A 21,896-nucleotide genomic window follows, 5' to 3' on the forward strand; every position below is an offset into this window, starting at 1 on the left:
ATATTTGTATTGTACATTGTTTTCTATTACTGCTGTGAGCCGCCCCGAGTCTACAGAGAGGGGCGGCATACAAATTTAATTAAATAATAATAATAATAGTAGTAGTAGTAGTAGTAGTAGTAGTTAGAATAAGCCAAATCCTACTGCTTGTTATTGGAATTTCAATACTCTTCCTTCCCTGAGTCCCAGTATAGTTATGAACTGCCTAGGAGAAAGTCTTTGGGAAGAATGGGAAGAATTTTTACAACTGGACCTGACCAATGTAATTTCTCGCTATAATGTCATGGGAAGATGCAACAAAGGAGAGGCAAAAATTAGGCCAGGATTGCAAGAATTAGATCTTGACACCTGTCTGGGCATGGATACCTGCACCAATGAATATATATGAGCGACAATATTGGATTACCTTGGCATGATTATAAATATCCACACAATTTTCTGTGTTGATACTTTTTGCACAGATGATCTCACAGTGACGTTGCAATGCTTCAAGCTGGAAAAATTTAGCAGCAGATAGAAGCTGGAAAATGAGAAAAGGATTAGTACAGGTTTGGGGATGGTAATCATTTTTGTGGGCATCAAAAGGAATATTTCTTTTTTATCTTCTTGGTCTGACTTTGTACATAGTGGAGTATTTCAAATAGTATCTAATGAAACCAAAAACTATGGGTGCTGTCTTGTTCATTTTTTTTCCCTTTCCCCCCAAAGTTACCAGGTGATTGCATGCTTTTACAGCACTTTACAAATGAAAAAATATATCCATGGGTCAAAAAAATTCTACATATAAGGAACATTTTTATTAATTTATTTCTCACATTTAAACAGACACCCATCTCATCAAAGACAAGTCCAGATAGCTGAACAAATTCAATTAATTTATCATTGCTGTCACCTCCAAATATTTTCATTCAGCCAAATCTAGTAATTTAGTACACTTGTAATAATAATAGCAGTTTTTAGTATAAGATGCCTCTTACCTCCATAACTTCATTGTTTTTAATGAGAAGTGACTCTGAACCTCCATAGTAGAGATACTGCATAATAAGCTGTAACAACAACAAAAATCCATAAATTACAAAAATACATTGAAGTTCTTGAAAACTAAGGAAAAAGTGATAAATCAATGTTATTTCAAAGTAGAAAACAGCAAGCAATGAAATAGTATTACTGTAATACATTTTAGGATACATTGAAACGATAACCCTTAACTCTTTATGCCTGGGGAGTAGGGTCTTGTCTCTGGTATTTTTACTCAAAGATTCTTGATAAAGGAAACCTACTGGCTACAAAGCTATACAGTTAACAACTAATTTCTCTCCTAAGCGAACTCATACTCTTTTTTTTAGTGGGAAGAAATTCGGTATACAAAAGTAGGGCAAGGAAAAATACACTGTAGTAGGCAAATGTAACACAAGGGATACGGTCACTTTGTAAATCTCTGCCAGTCATGCAGATTGAAAGGCAATCTAAACCTGGCATTTGTTTTAACACATTTTTTTCAGAATAATTAAGGAACACTTAATTATTCACACTTTGGAAAACCTCAATATGAAAAAATAAAAAAAGAAATGTGTAATACCAGTAATTAAAGGAGCTCACATCTGAAAAAAATAGTTCATTTGATTGACTTATTATTGCTAAAGGCAGTCAAACAAATTTAAAAAGCAAAATATAAAAACTAAAAACATAAATTGAGATAAACACTAGAAGTGGCATAAAACCAATGAACAATTAAAACTCTGTGAAAGAGTTGCATCTTTCTATTTATTTATTTATTAAATTTGTATGCCACCCCTCTCCGTAGACTCGAGGCGGCTCACAACAGTAATAGAAAAAACAATGTAGAGTACAAATCTAATAATTAAAACTAAAAACCCATAATTTAAAAAAAACCATGTACACAACATACCATACATAAACAATATAGGCCTGGGGAAGTTATATCAGTTCCCCCATGCCTGGTGACAGAGGTGGGTTTTAAGGAGTTTATGAAAGGCAAGGAGGGTGGGGGCAGTTCTAATCTCAGGGGGGAGCTGGTTCCATAGGGTCGGGGCCACCACAAAGAAGGCTCTTCCCCCGGGACCTGCCAAACGACATTGTTTAGTCGATGGGACCCAGAGAAGGCCAACTCTGTGGGACCTAATCGGTCACTGGGATTCATGTGTTTCTATGGTTTTGAACTACTGGCTGAGGGAGAACCAAATGGAGCTTATGAGAGAAGGCACAAAAGCAACATTCAGAATTCAAACTTTACTAATAACTCCACTTTTTAAACTTGATTACCATTCCTAGATAAATATTACAATATTCAATTCTATGGGCAGGCCACATAAAAGTAGATCAATGTCATTCATACAGAGGTAAGTTTCAGCAGATTTTGACCAGTTCTGGAGAACCGGTAATGGATTACTTTGAAGAACCTGTAAATACCCCATCTACTGGGCCTGTCCCCATCTGTGTACAGTTCTGGTCACCGCACCTCAAGAAGGATATAATGGAACTGGAAAAGGTGCAAAAAAGGGCAACAAGAATGATCAAGGAAATGGAGCACCTCCCTTATGATGCCAGGTTGCAACGCCTTGGTCTCTTCAGCCTTGAAAGACGTCGTTTAAGAAGTGACTTGATCGAAGTGTATAAAATCATGCATGGGATAGAAAAGGTGGATAGAGAAAAAAATAATTTCTCTATCACACAATACTAGGACAAGGGGGCACTCCCTCAAGCTCATAGGTAATAAAGTGAGGACAAATCAAGGGAAATATTTGTTCGCCCAGAGGGTCGTTGGTTTATGGAATTCACTTCCAGAAGAGGTCGTGACAGCTGTCAGCCTTGACAGCTTCAAGGCAGGATTAGACAGATTCATGGATGCCAAGTGTATCGGTGGTTATTGAAACGGATGTCCGTGTGCCGCCTCTATGTTGGTTGAGGCAGGAAGGATTCCCTTGAGTACCATTTGTTGGGGGTCAGGGGAAAGGGAGGGTCTCGCCTTCTCTTTCTGCTCAAGATCCCCATGGACAATTGGTGGGCCACTGTGTGGCACAGAATGCTGGACTCGATGGGCTTTGGCCTGATTCAGCTCGACTCTTCTTATGTTCTTATTTCCTGCCTCCTGAGGCCCAGCTGATCAGAAGGGAATGGGGATTTTGCAGTAACCTTCCCCCGGAGTGGGGTTGGAATGGGGATTTTACAGTATCCTTCCCCTGCCAGGCCCACCAAGCCAAGACACACCCATCAAGCCAGGCACACAGAACTGGCAGTAAAAAAAATTGAATTCCACCACTGCATTCATATGCAATTTGATTGCAATGAATGACAAAGCTGAACTACTGCTATTAGAAAAAAGTAATTAGAGTCCACATTTCAAGAAATTTATCTGGTTCTGATTATTAGTTATACCGAGATTTCTTGAGACAATCCACGTTACCTGGAAAATGTGATACTTCACATAGTTGATCTCAATGAAAGTGCTATCAGAGGGAGGTTTGCTGGACAACAAGGCTTTAAACCTACAGAGAAACATCCAAATACATTTGCAATTTCAAAACAATTTGTAATGTGTAAATATGAAAAAATAATAATAATAATAATATATTACCATGAAGGAAATGGGGGGGAAGAGTTTGACGTAAACACTAGCCTTTGCATTAGGATGGTACAAAGTTCACACATAAGGACAATACTTATCCATTTAAGACTCATATATTCTACTTTTTTTTTTAATACAGAAAAGATATGCTCCAGGATCTGTCAGTAGCAGCCAAAGCTTAACTTCAGAATGCCAGATCACTAGCCGGCCTTGTTCAAATAGCCAGTTTTTGTGCTGAGTAATAATTCTGGAAGCTCATTTTGAAGGCAGAAGACTCAGGAACACCACACTAGATATTAAAGTAGCATCTAATTCAGGGGTGGGCAATTAATTTTGCTATGGGGCCGCATGAGAAATTGGGATGGTTTTAGAGGGCCGGACTAATATAATTAACTCAGTTCTACCCAATACTGTAAAGACCCAGACCCTGGCCTGACCTAAACACCCAGACCCACTCTACAGACCCCTAATTGTTTCCTTTACGGCAACACAGTGCATCACAGTCACTGTGCTGGAGTGTTTGCATGGTTTCTGTGCTCGGCCACTCTCACTAGGAGGTCGGGGTCTGCTCTAGTGAGAGGATGAAAGAGCTCACCGCATCTGCCAGGACTCCTCCGGTTCCTGCTTTCCTCATGATTCACAAGAAAGCAGGAAACGGAGGAGTCCCGGCAGACGCGGTGAGCTCTTTCATCCTCGCACTGGAGTGGACCCCGACCTCCGCGGACCGGTCACAGATAGCGGGCAGGCCAGTCACAGACGGTGGGCGAGCCAGATGCGGCCCGTGGGCCACCCCTTGCCCAGGTCTGATCTAATTTATTGACTTCCATCCATAATGAGAAGTGTTGAATGAATGAAGTGTTTCAGAGAAGAATAAGATAATAGTAATTATCAATAGCTTATTGAAATCATCTCAAAAGATTTCAGCAACAGCCAACCTTCCATTCCTGATTCAGAGAAGAAAAGATCTTGGGAAAGAGAAAAAAATATGCTTGGCTCCCAATACCTTATATTCATAATTGTAAAAAAAAACCTGGCAATATCTTTCCAGTTGTGGAAAGGTCTGGAATTTCTGAAGTTCTGTCCAGAAAGATCTACCTTTATTCAGCTCCAAAGCTAGCATTAAAATTAGTGTCTAATCATTTATACCACAGTGGTTCTACATTCATAACATAAAATTTCTCCAACTTTAATGTGGAGATGTATTGTAATCCTAATTTTTAGCATAATACATTAGCATTAAAGAAGAAACATATTTTAGCTGCTGAGCATAGTTTCCCTAGGATGACTACCAAACTCTTGATTGATCTTTATTCTTGCTTCGTATGCTTTGAGATCCCTTTCTGGATTCTATCACACTTTTCAACTAGTCACATTTATTTCAATGAGATATGCATTAATCACCGGCAATTTCTTTAGCCAATGAAGAAATTTAATCTTAATTGTAAATTCCTCTTGGGTAACCACTAAAATTAATGTATAAATACCTAGGAGATGCGGTAAATAGTAATACTCTGTGAGCATAAAATGGTCTTCCTTCCACAAGGAATGTAACATCTGACATCTCTTTATTGTTGAGGAAATGAGGATCTGAAATGACAAAAAGAAAAAAAACCCTGATCAACTTTTAAAAATCACCCCCAAACAAAAAAGCAAACAAAAAACAAGAGGAAGACACTAAAAGACCATAATTTAAGATGAATACACTTTTAAAGTTTTTTTGAAGAACATAGATCAGATGTTTCAAACCTGATTTCATTGAGGGCTACATTAGGGTTGTTTGACCTCCAGGGGTGGAGTGGGTGTGGCCAGGGTGGCCAGCTTGAAGTCACTCGTGTTGGGAGTCCCTGTAGTGGCCTAAGAGCTCTGCTGGAGAAAACAGGCTCGAGAGCTCCATTTTTGCCTGCGATGGCCTCCTGCAACCCTCTGCCAGTGAAAACAGGGCTCAGGAGAACCCGAACTTCGTTTCCACTATCAGATATATCACAGGCCAATCCTTTGCTGTTTCCAGAGCTGCCTTGCAGGCCAGATCTAAGTACCCCGTGTGCTAAATCCAGCCAACTAGGCCTTGGTTTGACACCCCTGACATACAACATAGACTAGAGTAATAGAATTGGAAGGGAACTTGGAAATCTTCAAGTCCAACTCACTGTTCAAATTGGAAGTTTTTGATAAGTGATATTACTCAAATATTTTTATCCACAGTGCATTCCACGCCACTGAAAGATATTCTAAAACTATTTTTAAAGGTAACAGAGCAATCAGTAATGGGTTCTAAACCCCGTTGCTACTAGTTTACACATGTGATGCTTCTGCACATGCGCAGAAGCTTACCAGATGAATGGGCAAGTGTGAAAACAGTCATAAGTCATGTTTTTCAGTTCTATTGTGAAAGATCATTTACTGAATGGCAGTCAGTCAAGGGCCACCTGTATATTTCAGAAATTTGAACTAATGCAGATGAAGTTTTCAGGCTGCACCTACATGAACACACAGATATACCAACTGCCTCAGAAGCCTTCCATTTTCCTATATTCAAATTGCTTCTTATTTAAGTACTCTAAAGAAGGTGGCTACTAAACACAGATACAACTGCCAGTAATATCACTGTTGTGAATGCAATTTCTTCTAAACAGAGTAAATAATGTGTTTCAGTCTGTTCTCTGGGAGGAAAATGGTCATAAAATCACTATTGAAGTCTACATGCCCATATTCCAAACTGGAAAGTTGGTGAAATAAATGACTGCCATTTGATTAGGAAATAGAAAGGAAAAAATAGTATTGTTGAGCTTTTCAATGGTTTTAATTAATGGCATCTATTCCTTGTTTTTATCTGCTGACTGTATTTTCATTTTGTGTTTGAATTTAGGGTGCTTATACATTTTTCGCATTTATTTCCATTCTTCTTTTAATAATTATTTTTAATTGTTGCGAGTTGCATAAGGTCACACATGTGAGATGGGCAGCTATACCAAGTGAATAATTAAATAATTAAATAAATAACTTTGGCCCTGAATAGGATATTCTATGATCTCTTCGGATTTCGGATTACCTGAAAAGTCTACCGAGATCAAATGTCTACATATTTTTTAAACTGAAACCAAAGATTTCATGCAGCACGCTTACCTAAACGAGATGTCTGTTTGCGTTTGATTTCAGTAAGCTTAGGAATAGGGTAAGGTCCATAGCAATGGGTGAAAATGACAGCCAGTTGTTGACTAATCACTTCATTCTGAAACGAAAGAAAATGCGGTAAAATAAACACAAAACAAAATTCCTTCACTCAAATATTTTATGGCCTTTGAGGATCTAAAAATGTGAACAGATATTGTCTTACTTTCCTTCAGCAATTTCTCTATTGCATTAGAATAGAATAGAATAGAATTTTTATTGGCCAAGTGTGATTGGACACACAAGGAATTTGTCTTGGTGCATATGCTCTCAGTGTACATAAAGAAAATATACATTTGTCAAGAATCATGTGGTACGACACTTAATGATTGTCATAGGGGTCAAATAAGCAATGAAGAAGCAATATTAATAAAAATCTTAGGATATACGCAACAAGTTACAGTCATACAGTCAACATGGGAGGAAATGGGTGATAGGAATGATGAGAAAAACTAGTAGAATAGAAGTGCAGATTTAGTAGAAAGTCTGACAGTGTTGAGGGAATTATTTGTTTAGTAGAGTGATGGCATTCGGGAAAAAACTGTTCTTGTGTCTAGTTGTCTTGGTGATAAATCAACATTGTGGAGATATCTTATAGGTCAATAGTTCTCAACCTTTTCTTCACAACAGACACCCTTTAAATATATTTTGTGGCCACGGAGTATGGCCATGTACTACTAAAACTTAAAACTTAAATCAAGCCTTCACAGCCCCCTTGTGATGACATTGCGCCCCACACAGGTTGAGAACCACCATTGCAGGTAATTATGCTTCTCATCAGGCAGAATGATACTCTGATTAAAACTACATAATGCAAACCTGTTTTTATGCCGTTTAGCTGAAAATTCACCGGAAAATTAAGTCAACTTCACAGCTCAATTAAACTATAAATGTATACATTCATTTTCTGACAACTCTAGTAAAAATAGGATTAATTTCATATATCCATGCATAAAGGCACTGGAGACTGGCTGCCAATGAGAGACACAAAGTGCTATACATACTTCAAATTGCTAGGAAAAATAGTGCTATAAGCAAATGAGGACATTCATGTATCACATGTGGACTCCTTAAAGCAGCTGCATCTTTTCCCAGGACTCTGTGTCTCTCCTCCACTGCGGCAGTACAATCCCAGGAAAATACGCATTAGGTGAAGAAATAGGTACCGCTTCCTTTGGTAGCCAAGTACACTAGGTCCTACAGTCAAGAGGTTTTCCTTGAAAATATAGCTTCAGCTATTCCTCATAGGTTTTAACCCACTGGTACTGTTTTCTTTTGATCCAATCCCCCACTCTCCCTCCCTCCCTCTTCCTCTACCTCCATCCCCCCAAGGCTAGTAGAGGAATGTGCAAAGGTTGCAGCAAGAAGGATGAAAACAACTCTCTATTTCTGAATAGTTTATTGAAGCTATGAACTTGAAAGCTTCTGGTCTATAAATGAAGCATTCTTACTGCAAGAACTAGAATCCAAATGCAAAAACCAACCCAAATAATAAAATTATAATTTTCATCCTACTTTTTTCCTAACTAACAATATATATAAATAAAATAAATTGTGTGTGTGTATAGTTACTTCCTCCCATATTTGGGAATACCAGGGTTATTTTGACAGAAAAATAGCTAGCTAGTTAGCTAGAGAGAGAGAGAGAGAGAAAGAGAGAGAGAGAGAGAGAGAGAGAGAGAGAGTGAGTGAGTAAAGAGAGAGGGGATAAAGTCAAGCATTTATTAGATAACAAATTAAGTATAAACATGATTATGAACAGATCTATAGTAGGTTCCCTTCCTTTTCACCTATTAGCAAAATATCTATCTATATATATATATACCGGTATCTGTCTGTCTGTCTATTTTGTCTGTCTGTCTGTCTGTCTGTCTGTCTGTCTGTCTGTCTGTCTGTCTGTCTGTCTGTCTGTCTGTCTGTCTGTCTGTCTGTCTGTCTGTCTGTCTGTCTGTCTGTCTATCTATCTATCTATCTATCTATCTATCTATCTATCTATCTATCTATCTATCTATCTATCTAAGAGAGAGCCACTGTCATTCAAAGCAAATTGCTTCTTAGTTCTTTTAGCTTTGGTGACCATGAATTGATGAAGCTAGAGTGGCGTAAAAGTCTGAAAAAAATGTTCTATCTGTTTCTGTCAATAATAAACTATTTTTTTTTCAAAAATGGGCAGAAAGACAGGTGATAAACTAAAGAAGTATGAGCCATCTAATATTAACTTGAATGGATGAAAGAATGATTATGATGAAGATGAAGATTATGAAGATATCAGTAGAACCTTTTAAAATATTGTTCAGATGAACAGGCTTTCAATCATTCAGCAATTGCTGAATTTTTATAAGAAAACTGCATTATGTACTGGAATGAGACATGCAATTTTTTTTCTTCCTGTCTCTGAGAAATCCACCCATATGTGAATAAAAACAAACTGGGAAAGGGAGATTACTGATTAAAAGATCACTATGATTCTAGGAGTTTCAGTTTATTTATTTATTATTTATTATTTGGATTTGTATGCCGCCTGTCTCCGAAGACTCGGGGCGGCTCACAACAAGTGAAACAAATCATAAATAATCCGACTAAATTTAAAATATTCGAAAATTTAAAAAAACCCATATACTAACAGACACACACAGTTTGTCATAAGTCACATAGATTTGATTATCATCTTCTTCCAGCCACACCCAGAGGAGCATGAAGGTAGCCTTGAAGAAAGATCTCAACGGCTTTTACAAAAATATAAGTTTAGATGTGGAAGTTAGAAGGGATTAAGCCAGAAATTCAAGTCTGACGTACCTCCACTCTCATTGGTATGAGAAAAAGAAAAAGAATCTTTGTCAGGCTTTTAAGATTCTGTTATTATGCCATACAATTCGTTTTTTTTTAGGTTTTTAATGTAAAATTGTTATTTTAGACTTAATATTAGATTTGTCATTGTATACTGTTTTATCACTGCTGTGAGCCGCCCCGATTCTGCGGAGAGGGGAGGCATACAAATCTAATAAATAATAATAATAATAATAATAATAATAATAATAGTAGATTTCCACTAGACATTATTGAGACTATTCTGCCTCAAAAGACTGACCTCATTTGGCAGTGATGGCAAACCTTTTTTTCCTTGAGTGCCGAAAGAGTGTCACGCATGTGTGAGTACCCACACCCATAATTCAATGCCTCCGTACGAGCAAAATAATTCCCACAGCCTCTGTACGAGCCAAAAACCAGCTGGCTGGCATACACATGCATGTTGGAGCTGAGCTAAGTTAACGGCTCACGTGCCAGCAGATATGGCTCCGCGTGCCACCTGTGGCACCCGTGCCATAGGTACACCATCACTGTCATCTGGTATTGTTAACACAAAAAGAAGCACTGCCCCAAACTTGTCAAACTGTCTTTGGGGGAAATCTCCAGTATCAATGTTTCATGATGAAATAATACTTTGAAAGATTGCTATCAGAAATTCAATACTTCATTAATACTAGTCAACATATGTAAGTAGCAAATCTAAGATGTTGAATTGAACAGCCAGGGGCAATGTCAACTTTGAGAAAAATAGTTTTTTATTTCGACAAAACTGAATTATAGCTCTTCCAAAGAGAATACCATTAATCAAATGAGATATGTAAAATGTCTTTTAGTGGTTACTGGGAATAATGCCAAGTCTTGATTTTTAAAAGATTTTAAAAAATTGGTGCCTAAAAAACTCCAGGGAAATATTTATCAGTGTCAGATTAAAGAGGTCACACAAAAATACAGAATCAATACTTTTTGGTTGTTCAGGAAATTTCAGCAAATATTTCCTTTTCTAAAAAAAATAAAATAAAATAAAACCCAACCCAGAAGGGATCTTTTCAACCCATTGAGGAAACATGTTTTAGAAGTAATTATTTATAAGGATTTAAATGCAAATCCATCAAATCCAAGGTTAGTTTCTAGACAATACCATGTTAATCAATCATTTTTATATGACACTGGTTAATTATAAGTATATTGGCATGCCACACCAGTGTACCTGATGTTTGTCTCTCATATGGAGAATGCAAGATGCCCATTTATGAAGATTGCAGATCTTGGTTTTTCTGAACTGTTTAAATACAGAAGTACTGACATTGAATGACAAGTAATATATAGGTTACAATAGTCACTAGACCATAAATCTGGTTGAGAGAGAAAGGAGACATGAATAATCTAGTTAAATGTTGATTTAATTTCAAATAATAACAGGTCTGCACTAGGCTACTTCCAAAATATATGGGTTATTTCCTTGAAAAAGCTTTTGTCTATTAACAACCAAAATATTTTATTCCTCTGAATAATGCATGTTTCATTATCATACTGGTTTATATTTCAAAGGGCATTTTCTAATCAAAATTATACTAGGAAACCAAATATTCAGTTCAATTCTTATTATTTGCCTTTTAAAGAATTAAAACAACAGTGATATAGATTGCTATATCTTTCAGATCTGATCTAGTGCTTTAATATGGAAGTTAAAAGTTTTTAAAATAATTGCAATGTTTACGTATTATTGAGAATTTAACTTTTTAAAACCAAATTATTAATATTAATTGCTTTTACTATGCATATTTCATTTTACAACCCACTAAATGACATGCATGTTGGATTAATTTTCAGGAGTTTGGTTGGCACATGGAAGAAAGCCACGAGTGATTAAATGTTAGCTTCTGGTGTTGTGTGAATTGATCCAGTAGTTTATTAATTTAATTTATTTATTTTGTCAAGCATGTACAAGGTAGTAGGTATTGGTGTAAACATAAACATTACCACAGTAGGTACAGGTAAATTAGGCAATAGTACAAGTAGGACAAGGACAGCAAGGCATTGTGGTAAATAATTTTGTGAACTGCATTTTGGTCAGATCAAGAGCAATGAAGTTCTAGGCTATCTAAACCCAAAATTTCAAGTCTGGTGGAATAAGGTATTGCTGTGGTGAACAGAGAAGTGGAGAACTCTTCTTGTGAAATATTTTTGGACTATCTCGATTGTATTGATATCTGATATGCAGTGCGGGTTCCACACAGTGAGCTGGATTCAAGAATTGGTCTAGCAAATGTTTTGTATGCTCTGGTTAGTAGGTTAATATTGCCAGAGAAGAAGCTATGCAGGATTAGATTAATAACTCTTAGTGCCTTTTTGGCACTAAGTGGGCTCTGGCACTTAGGTCATTAGATATGAGTACTCCAAGGTCCTTGACAGTGATGGCCATCTATAAGGTTGTGTCCTTCATGTTTGTATTTTGGGTTCTGATTCTTTTTGCCGATATTTTTGCTCAATAATACATGGTTATCGGAACAGAATAGCATCCTATGTGAAGCCATTCATGGAACAGTGCTTCCACGATCCCCCTAATTTTTCTTCTTGTACCATATTATTACATTCAAACTGGCAGCCAATTGGGTTTGCTTTCCCTGGAGAATTCTGGGAGATGAAGTCCACAAGTCTTAAAGTTGACATGTTTGAGGACCCCTGCGTTACACCAATATTGCAGATCACAGTTTGAAACTAATTTACAATTTCAGTTTGAAGGTATGTTACACAAATAAGTGTTACTAACAAAAGAAATGTTACTTAATAAGGGAGAGGAAGGGAGAGGATTACAAGACAAGGCAGTGTAGTCTGAAAAGCATGAATAATTGTTTTGAATAGATTGTCTAATCTGCTTCTGATTAAAATACGTATTTTAAATGGATTGTAGATGGTTTGCTGATATAAATATTGCTTTACCTCAAATATTCTGGTGAAAGCTTTCGTGTTACACATAATTCTTTCTTTGCATTTGTAATGCTTCTGCTTTGCTATTTGCCTTATAAGCAGAAAAGCCCATTACAAATACTGTAGTTGTTATTATCTGAGCCGCAAGATGACAAGTCTGTAATGTCGTCTGTAATGTCACCTACCTTACTTGCTTTCAAGATTTCAATCATCAAAGGCAATCCTTGTGTGATGAGTTCTTCAGTATATTCCTCCTCCTGGATAGATTTAAATTCTTTCAGCAAGCACTGGATGAGGGGCCTTCTATGTTGTTGAAAAGAAATTCGCAAAGATTCTAACCATGTATGGAGAGTCCATGGAACACCTACAAAATACAAAAAGTATTCCTCAAAAAATAATAATCAGAAACAATATTATAACATGAAGGCCTTTGACTTATGAATGTGATTCTACATATACTATCTCCTTTCCTAAGAATCATTAATAGCACTGTACAATGGTTATTAGCCAGTAACACAAATGGAGAACTCATTGCCAATTTTGTGTGTTTTTCCTTTTGGATACAATTAATAATATGCTATTCATTTTTGGAAACCCAGCACAAGTATACAGGTGCTGGGTTTCCTGTAGCAATTGTAGTTAGACTTATACACTTCTTCAACCTTCTCTAAAAAGTTTATAGAATCAGCATATTCTAGGCCAATGAATTTACTTGGAAGATTGGAAGGCTGAATCAACCTCCAGAGGTCAGAATTGAACTCCTGACACTGGGCAGAGTTAACTTGCTATACTGCATTCTAACCACTATGCCAGTATAATTAACTTCAATCCTAGGTAGAAGCAGATATAGAGTTGGACCAGATGACCTGCAAGGTCCCTTCCAACTTTGTTAAAGCTGAAAATACTGTAAAGATGTGATTTGTCTGAAATGTATAGAGTTTCCTGCTTGAGCAGGGGATTGGACTAGAAGACTTCCAAGGTCCTTTCCAACTCTGTTTTCTTTCCTCTTCTCTTCTCTTCCTTTCTTTTCTTTCTTTCTTTAAAATTGGGGTCTCCTTTCCTCCCCTCCTTCGTCCCCTCCCCTCCCCTCTCTTCTTTCTTCTTTTCTTTTCTTCTTTTCACTCTACTCTATTTTGATGGATGTCACAGTTTGGAATCCCAAATGATCAAGGTTGCAAATAGCATCATGATCCTCCCCACTTTAAGAATCTTCCTTCTGACAAATAGGAGGAGCCCCAGGATCAGCAACCGTAGAATTAGAATAACATTTAGGGTAGGACTAAATGTGCAGAGCTCTGTTTTCCTTTCTGCTACCAGTTTCCTGTTTACCAAAATAACTCATGAATTCAACTGTCTAATAGAAATTCTGAGATGCTGACATTCAGAAAGCTGATTTTAGAGCAGTATCAGCATCATGTTCTCTGATGATAATAAGAGAACATATTTAATGTTGATCTTCTTTTGGCCTATTCAGTATCTTAAACTCAGTGCAAAAAATAACTGTAATTTAGGGTACTTATTGATGCTTTGGATAATGTATGCATTTAACAAATCCTATATATGGATATTTCTGAATTGCTCATATCGTTTCTTTTGAAAAAGCTTTGCTCTGAAAATGGGCATATACTATTTTTCTTCCTCCCAGCTGTCTTCTTTGTATTTTTTAGACATATGCACCATCTGTTTTTGTCCAAGCACCCAGCCTGCCCATTCAAGCTTTTTGTCTTTTCATAAGCAGTTCCTAATCAATTTCATTTCCAAATCAGCTTCTTTGCTCTTCAAGGATAAACTGGATTGAACCATTGCTCATTGTGGAAAGAGATTCTACACTGTACAGCCAAATTACCCTCCTTCCAGAAAGTTACTACCTACTAAGCACCCCAAGTTTGTCACCTGTTAGGATAGGCTGGGGCATTTGCTTAAAAAAAGGATCCAATGTTGTATTATTGAAACCAGCACCATAGGATTTCCAAAATGTTTCCGACTGTTTCACCAAGAAATATTGGAATAAAGTAGAGAAATGGATAAATGAAATAACAAAGGAGAAGATAAAAAAATCTCCCGAATTTTTCCTACTGGGTAGTTCAAATATGAAGTATAAAAAAGAAATTTATTATTTAATAATACATATATTGGTTGCGGCAAGAATTACATTTGCACAGAAATGGAAAGAAAAGGAAATACCAAAAGATGTAGAAGTATTTTAAAAAATTATAGAATGTGCGGAATTAGACATGATGACAAAACGCTTGAATAACCAAGCTGAAACAGAATTTTATAAAATATGGGATAAAATATATAAATGGTGGAATTTTAAAAATACTCTTAAAAATTAAATAAGTAAGAATTTATAATTATTTGTACTTATTAATTTGATGGTAAACCGCATGTATATATAAATAGGTTAAAAATAATATAAATATAGGGTAGTTTTGCAATATGATGAATTTAGAAGTGATATATTTTATATTCTATTTTAGATTAAAACATTTAATATTGGATAGATAAGAAAACTAATTAACATAGAGAATATAGAGTTAAATTTAATAAGAATATAGAGTATGTATGTTACGTTTTTTGTATCCATCTGATTATAGTTAGACTTCTATGATAAGCGGAGCAATGGTAGCTCCTTAAACGTTGAATGTTGTTTGTCCTTGGTTTGTCTTTTGAAAAACCAATAAAAAAATTTATATATAAAAAAGAAACCAGCACCATCTTTTTCAAAAATGTGCAGGCCTATTTATTTTAAAATACTTTTAATTAGGAAAGCCAGAAGCCTTTCATATGCTGCTGAGCTACAATCTACAGGATGCACAACCAACATGGTGAAGAAAGCTGGGAGGTGTAGTTCAGCAACATATTGAGGACCACAATTCTTTACGTGATTTATTAATGGGACTGGTGACACAGTGGTTAGAATGAAGTATTGCATGTTATTTCTGCTGACTGTCGGCTGCCAACAATTTGGCAGTCCAAATCTCAGCAGTTTCAGCCTTCCATCTTTCCAAGTTGGGTAAAATAAGGACTCAGATTGTTGGGGGAAATACGCTGACTCTGTAAACTGCTTAGAGAGAGAGGGCTTTAAAGCATTGTGAAGCAATATATACTGCTCAAAAATATAAAGGGGACACTCAAATAACACATCCTAGATCTGAATGAATGAAATATTCTCATTGAATACTTTTTTCTGTACAAAGTTGAAAGTGCACACAGCATGCAAAATTGATTTGTCAATCAGTGTTGCTTCCTAAGTGGACAATTTGATTTCACAGAAGTTTGATTTACTTGGAGTTATATTGTGTTGTTTAAGTGTTCCCTTTATGTTTTTGAGCAGTGTATAAATCTAAGTTCTATTGCTATTGCCATTAAATTCATTTGATTTCTGTCTTTTCAGAAAAGCCAAAACCTGTTGAGATTATTTCCAGATATACACATTTCAAACCAGAGGACCAGCAGCTCTAGTTGAGCTGAAGGTTTTTTGGGGACAAAGAGAAAAAAATTAGCAGTCTATATCAACTCTTTTATTTACTGGGTGGGACCTAACGCCTTCCCCTTTGCCATGGCCATGATTATAAAAATGTTCCCAGTTACTCTTGGTTTCTTCGCCAAGAACACAATATATTTCACTTTGGCTTGCAACAATATAAATATTTACAAATTTATGGAATGGGAACTGTACTTTTTTCATATAATAAACCCTAATTATAATTAAAAATAGGTTTTTTTAGTACTTGGAATCAGTGTTCCCTCTAATTTTTTGGGGGGGTGGGCGGAAAAGTATAGTGTCTGAGCGGCAGTCCCTTCGGGACTGGGCGACACAGAAATAATAAATAAATAAATACATAAATAAATAAATACTGTGTGTCTATAACCAGTGTTCCCTCTAATTTTTTGGGGGGGTGGGCGGAAAAGTATAGTGTCTGAGCGGCAGTCCCTTCGGGACTGGGCAGCACAGAAATAATAAATAAATAAATAAATAAATAAATAAACAAACAAACAAACAAATAAACAAACAAACAAACAAATAAAAATCCCACCCTGTTTTGCCTCAGAGAATTTCAAAATAAAATACTGTACTGTGTGTCTCTAACAGTGAGCTCATAATAGGGCAACTCTATCAATATCAAAATGCCACTTAAATAGTTGAGCTAGTTTCAAACTAGATTTTGATTTTCTTTCTCTTCCTTACTCCCATTCTTTTTCTTTCTCTTTTCCTTCCTCTCTTTTTTCTATCTGTTTCTCTCTCTTCCTCTCTCTCTCCTTCCCTCTCACTCTTTCCCTCTCGGCTTCTGGGCAGGTTTGGAAAACTCTGAGTTGATGATGATTTTTAAGTGAGCGATTGCTCACTGCTCAGCTTAGAGGGAACTATGTCTATAACAGTGAGCTCATAATAGGGCAACTCTATCAATATCACAATGCCACTTAAATAGTTGAGCTAGTTTCAAACTAGATTTTGATTTTCTTTCTCTCTTCCTTACTCCCATTCTTTTTCTTTCTCTTTTCCTTCTTCTCTTTTTTCTATCTGTTTCTCTCTCTTCCTCTCTTCCTCTCTCTCTCCTTCCCTCTCGGCTTCTGGGCAGGTTTGGAAAACTCTGAGTTGATGATGATTTTTAAGTGAGCGATTGCTCACTGCTCAGCTTAGAGGGAACTATGCTTGGAATTTCCAGTATTCCTAGACATGTTTATCAGTCGCCTGATTTCTTCTTTGACTAGAAATCAGGAGCAGTCAAAAACTGTCAGTCCAAGAGACAAGGGTGTCTAATATCAAACCATTTTTCTGACCAGTCATTTCTCATGAGAGGGGAAACCCAAACTGACCTATACTCCGGATGTCAATGGTTACATCCACATAGCCATGTTCAGCGCTGTGATACATTGCCTCTTTCAGAGCTTTGAGCCTGGCCTTGCTGTTGCGACTTGCACATAAAGGAGCCGGCGTGCTGTCTGCTAAGTCAGTTCCTTCAGCCAATATCTCCTCCAGGGACAAGATATCACTCTTCTCCTTCTCCGGTTGAGCAAGAAGCTTACGAAACACATTCCTGTCAATCACAAGCCAAAAGACAGGAAAGGGAAGGGCAGAGGCCACCATATGGGAATTGTTAACAGTGAAACACAAGACAACTAGCCGCCTAGCTAATACTAATTCTGCTTAATTCATCCAACAAGATCTAGTAAACAATGTACAGTGATACCTCGTCTTACAAACTTAATTGGTTCTGGGACGAGGTTTGTAAGGTGAAAAGTTTGTAAGACGAAACAATGTTTCCCATAGGAATCAATGGAAAAGTGATTAATGCGTGCAAGCCCAAAACGCACCCCTTTTGCCAGTCAAAGCGCCCGTTTTTGCGCTGCTGGGATTCCCCTGAGGCTCCCCTCCATGGGAAATTGCAGCATCGCAAAAACACGGAAGTCCTCCAAACCCCACTTTCGGACTTCCGTGTTTTTGTGATGCTGCGATTTCGCTTAGGCTCCCGTCGCTGGGAAACCCCAAGTCTGGACTTCCATTGCCAGCGAAGCGCCCGTTTTTGCGCTGCTGGGATTCCCCTGCAGCATCACAAAAACACGGAAGTCCAGAGGTGGTGTTTCCCATGGAAGGGAGCCTCAGGGGAATCCCAGCAGCGCAAAACCGGGCGATTCGCTGGCAACAGAAATCTGGAGACGGGGCATCCCAGTGGCGGCGGCTTGGGTTTGTAACGTGAAAATAGTTTGGAAGAAGAGGCAAAAACATCTTAAACACCGGGTTTGTATCTCAAAAAGTTTGTATGATGAGGCGTTTGTAAGACGAGATATCACTGTATTTTCTTTTATTGGTACATGAGGCTTTAGCAGCAAGTCAAAAATTTCAAAAGAAACCATATCCTGTCCATCAACAGGCTTTCGTCCAAAGGCTATTAACGTTCAATGGAGCTGCTCCCAATGAACAAATAATTAGAAACAAGCAATGAAACCCAGTGTGTAACCTTTCCCTTACCTCCCACCTACCTGATACGCTTACATCTTGCTAGCTGCGCATGTTCAGTCCTGTGGGGGGATAGAATAAGCAATGTATCCGAAACAAGTGGCCTGAGTGTATGTATCCCTGTGTTTGTTTAGACGGGGAGGAAGGTGTTTATTTTACTGTCTGCAATAATATGTCTATTGTGCCCTACGATAAGAGGAGAAAACATCTGATACTCTAATAATTGGAATCCAGAATTCTCCAGGTGATGACAGACACAGCTAAATGTGCCACAGCTCATAGCAACTCATAGCTAAAGAGTTCTACAATGGTTTCTTTATTCAGCATCTGGCTGACTTGATTTATGACAGATGCATCATGTGGAAGGCTGAGTCTGCCCCAGACCTAACCTTTTATCCGGTCCAAACTTCAGGTGAGATATGATTTCCCAGTTTGAACACAATCCATCCCACTCATCCATCCATCTTTATTTTTATAATGGAAATATAAAGTCATTTGCAAAAGAGTTCTGGGGTTGTTGAAATTATGAGAGTGGTGATTCGCCTTATCTGGATGGCATCAATCATTGGAAGGTAATGCTAAGCTATCTACTGTATATCCCAGTTCGGTAGGTGTCCAAGAGCATGCCATTTAAAGGAACATAAATCTCTATAGTTATATCACTATAAATTTCTATATAAATCTCTATAGTTATATTAAATCTACATAAATCTGCATAGATCTCTACGGTGATATTATTATATCTAATGACATTTTAAACTTATAGTCAGTTGAAATCAGTTCCTGGATTTTTAAAGCTAAAGAATATAAGGGCATAATGGAAGAAGATCTTGCTAAATGAAAAACTTTAGAAGTGGTGGCAAAGACAACTTTCAATCCTTTGCTTACCACAAATCATAGACAGTTGACTTTCAATGGACTTTTTTTTTTTGCAGCTTTAGTTCATGTATTTTCTTGGCCCTGATACAGAAATGCTAACCTTTCCTCTCTAATTCTAAACATGATTATTTATCATGCAATGATTGCATCATCAAGGATGATTGATAAGGGGAAAGAAGTCTGGGTTTAGCAGCACAGACAGAAATTCTGTATGACTTAATGGCATTTTTAGACACCTCATTCACCAAGTGCTTAGTAACAAGGTGATTTACAATCATGTTTGTGCCTTTCTGATTCATATATACGTATATTTATTCCCTGCCTTAAATTTATCTTATTCTCTCATAAGCCACCTCTTATTCTTTTCCCTTTGTTTACTAGCATAATGGTTCATTAGTTCTGTATACTGCCAGGACAATGCAATTGGCAGATCTGTTGTTTTTCCTTGTGATTCTACCAGATCTTTATGCAGAAGAATATCTATTTTCAGACAAACCTTGTATTTCATATTATTATCTCTGACTAGATAATTCATATTTCAAGCAGGATAGCACCTACTACAAGACTAGCTTCGGGACCGCCTTCTGCCGCACAGCTCCCAGCAGGGTTGGCCTTCTCCGGGTCCCATCGGCTAAGCAGTGTCAGTTGGCGGGGCTGTGGGGGAGGGCCTTCTTTGTGGTGGCACTGGCTCTTTGGAACCAGCTACCTCCAGAGATCCATACTGCCCCCACTCTACTGGCCTTCCGGAAAGCCTTAAAGACCTGGTTCGGCCAGCTGGCCTAGGGCCGTTGATCAAATGACGCATCTTTTAGATCCAGCCCCAAAAGATATGCATGATTTTGTTAAGGGGTTTTAAATTCTCGTTTAAATTGTCTCTTTTTAGATGTCTCTTTTTGTTGTACGCCGCCCAGAGTCCTTCGGCATATAAATTAAATTAATTAATTAATAAAATTAATAAATATTCTTTTTCTGATGTTTTGCATAAATCGTACATCTATGAACTAGAACAATATTGGAGATTTCTCTCTACAGCTGTGGTCCTGACTCCAGAAATACTTCTGTCTTTGCTTTTCATTGAAATCTCATTGAAAGGTGCTCCTGCAAGTCTATTTCAGGTGATAGAGCAGTTGAGTTATAAAGCCAAAAAATATATATCAAGTGATGGAAAATTATGTTCATCAAGAGTTTTCTGTCTTGTAACCCATCAGCCCGACACAAGTTGCGGTCTGTTAAAAGCTGGACAGCTAAACAGGCCTGTCCTAAATAGATCTTGGTTTGAGATGGCCTACAGGTCAATTCTGTCTTTGTCCCCAGTCTGACAGCCTCAGAAGTGATATTAAAACAAAACAAAAGAGGGCACTACCATTGTTTTTCCTATATTGGATTTGTAGATAATGTAAGGAGCAAAATGAATATCTTACACTTTAAAAAACGGATCTTGCCCCTCAAACCTCCCCCAAATGGGACATGTAATCTGATTTGACAGGAAGATTAAAAAATAGATATTTTAAGCATTTAAGGTAAGAGTTTGCCAGGACAATAATATTTTACCTGACTCTAGGAAATCTGATTTTTTTATTTGTTTTAATACCAACATCCAGCTTGTAACTTGTTGCCTGCATCCCAGCGGTGTCTGTTCCTGCATTATTACTATCTTGTATTAACACTAAGAAAAGAGGTGGTATACTAGTAGTACTAATATACTACCTCTTTTCTTTTGTTTAGTTTTCATGGATAATAGCCATTCACAGAATGTACCCTTCATCTATTTTATTAAAAATAATGTTTAAGAAAAAGCTGACTGTAAATTTATACATGTGAATATTGATGTACAGTACAAGGATTGCAGGTCATCTTTCATTAATACTAAGAAAACAGATAGTATACTAGTACTAATTTACTACCTCTTTTCTTCTGTTTAGTTTTCATGGACAATAGCCATTCACAGAATGTATCCTTCATCTATTTTGTTAAAAATAATGTTTAAGAAAAAGCTGACGGTAAATTTATATATGTGAATATTGATGTACAAGGATTGCAGATCAAATGCTTTAAACATCCCATTCAAACATTGTTTTAACACTTAACTAAAAGCATATCAAATATACCTGTGTCCATGGGCAGCAGCCTGGCTGAAGGAGTTCATATCACCTTGTGGAGTCATGGAAATTCCATTCCTGTACATTGTTCCAATCATAGGATCAGCACCTCGCTCCAAAAGCAGACTAACCAGTTCAAAATTTCCTACAAATCAGTAACAATGAAAGCCTTTTTTAAAAAGCCTGCTTCTTTTTCTCTTCAATCAATCAATCAATATTAACTAAGGTATTATAAGATAATCCTTACCAGCAGCTGCTGCCAGTTGCAAAGGTGTTTCTGAATAGTTTTCCTCACCATGTTCCAAAGAACCTTCTACTTTGGCTCCTGCATCCAGTAATAGCTATAAAAGAAATCCATTCTTTGTTTGTTTTACATTTCTACACAAGAACTAAAATGCTCATCCAACACAGAAGAGCAATCTTCTTCAACCCAGTGCTATGATCCATTTTATTGCAAGCCACATCA

General features: G+C 37.1%; 1 protein-coding gene across 2 annotated transcripts in view; it reads right to left on the reverse strand.

Moving 5' to 3' along the window:
• Nucleotides 1-21,896, reverse strand: part of ABTB3 (ankyrin repeat and BTB domain containing 3) — a 264,027-nt gene that overhangs the window by 4,443 nt on the left and 237,688 nt on the right. Inside the window, exons 8-17 of one of the 2 annotated variants that reach the window (XM_070756233.1) lie at nucleotides 21,678-21,771; nucleotides 21,440-21,575; nucleotides 18,476-18,514; nucleotides 17,312-17,532; nucleotides 12,676-12,854; nucleotides 6,710-6,815; nucleotides 5,071-5,173; nucleotides 3,425-3,506; nucleotides 978-1,046; nucleotides 407-520 (exon numbers count right to left, since the gene is read on the reverse strand). In XM_070756233.1, the coding sequence (XP_070612334.1) occupies nucleotides 407-520; nucleotides 978-1,046; nucleotides 3,425-3,506; nucleotides 5,071-5,173; nucleotides 6,710-6,815; nucleotides 12,676-12,854; nucleotides 17,312-17,532; nucleotides 18,476-18,514; nucleotides 21,440-21,575; nucleotides 21,678-21,771 (1,143 nt within the window). The remainder of the gene's footprint in view (nucleotides 1-406; nucleotides 521-977; nucleotides 1,047-3,424; nucleotides 3,507-5,070; nucleotides 5,174-6,709; nucleotides 6,816-12,675; nucleotides 12,855-17,311; nucleotides 17,533-18,475; nucleotides 18,515-21,439; nucleotides 21,576-21,677; nucleotides 21,772-21,896) is intronic. The other variant, XM_070756234.1, reaches the window with a different exon arrangement.

This window comes from Erythrolamprus reginae, chromosome 6, assembly GCF_031021105.1.
Source record: "Erythrolamprus reginae isolate rEryReg1 chromosome 6, rEryReg1.hap1, whole genome shotgun sequence".
Lineage (NCBI taxonomy): Eukaryota > Metazoa > Chordata > Lepidosauria > Squamata > Dipsadidae > Erythrolamprus > Erythrolamprus reginae.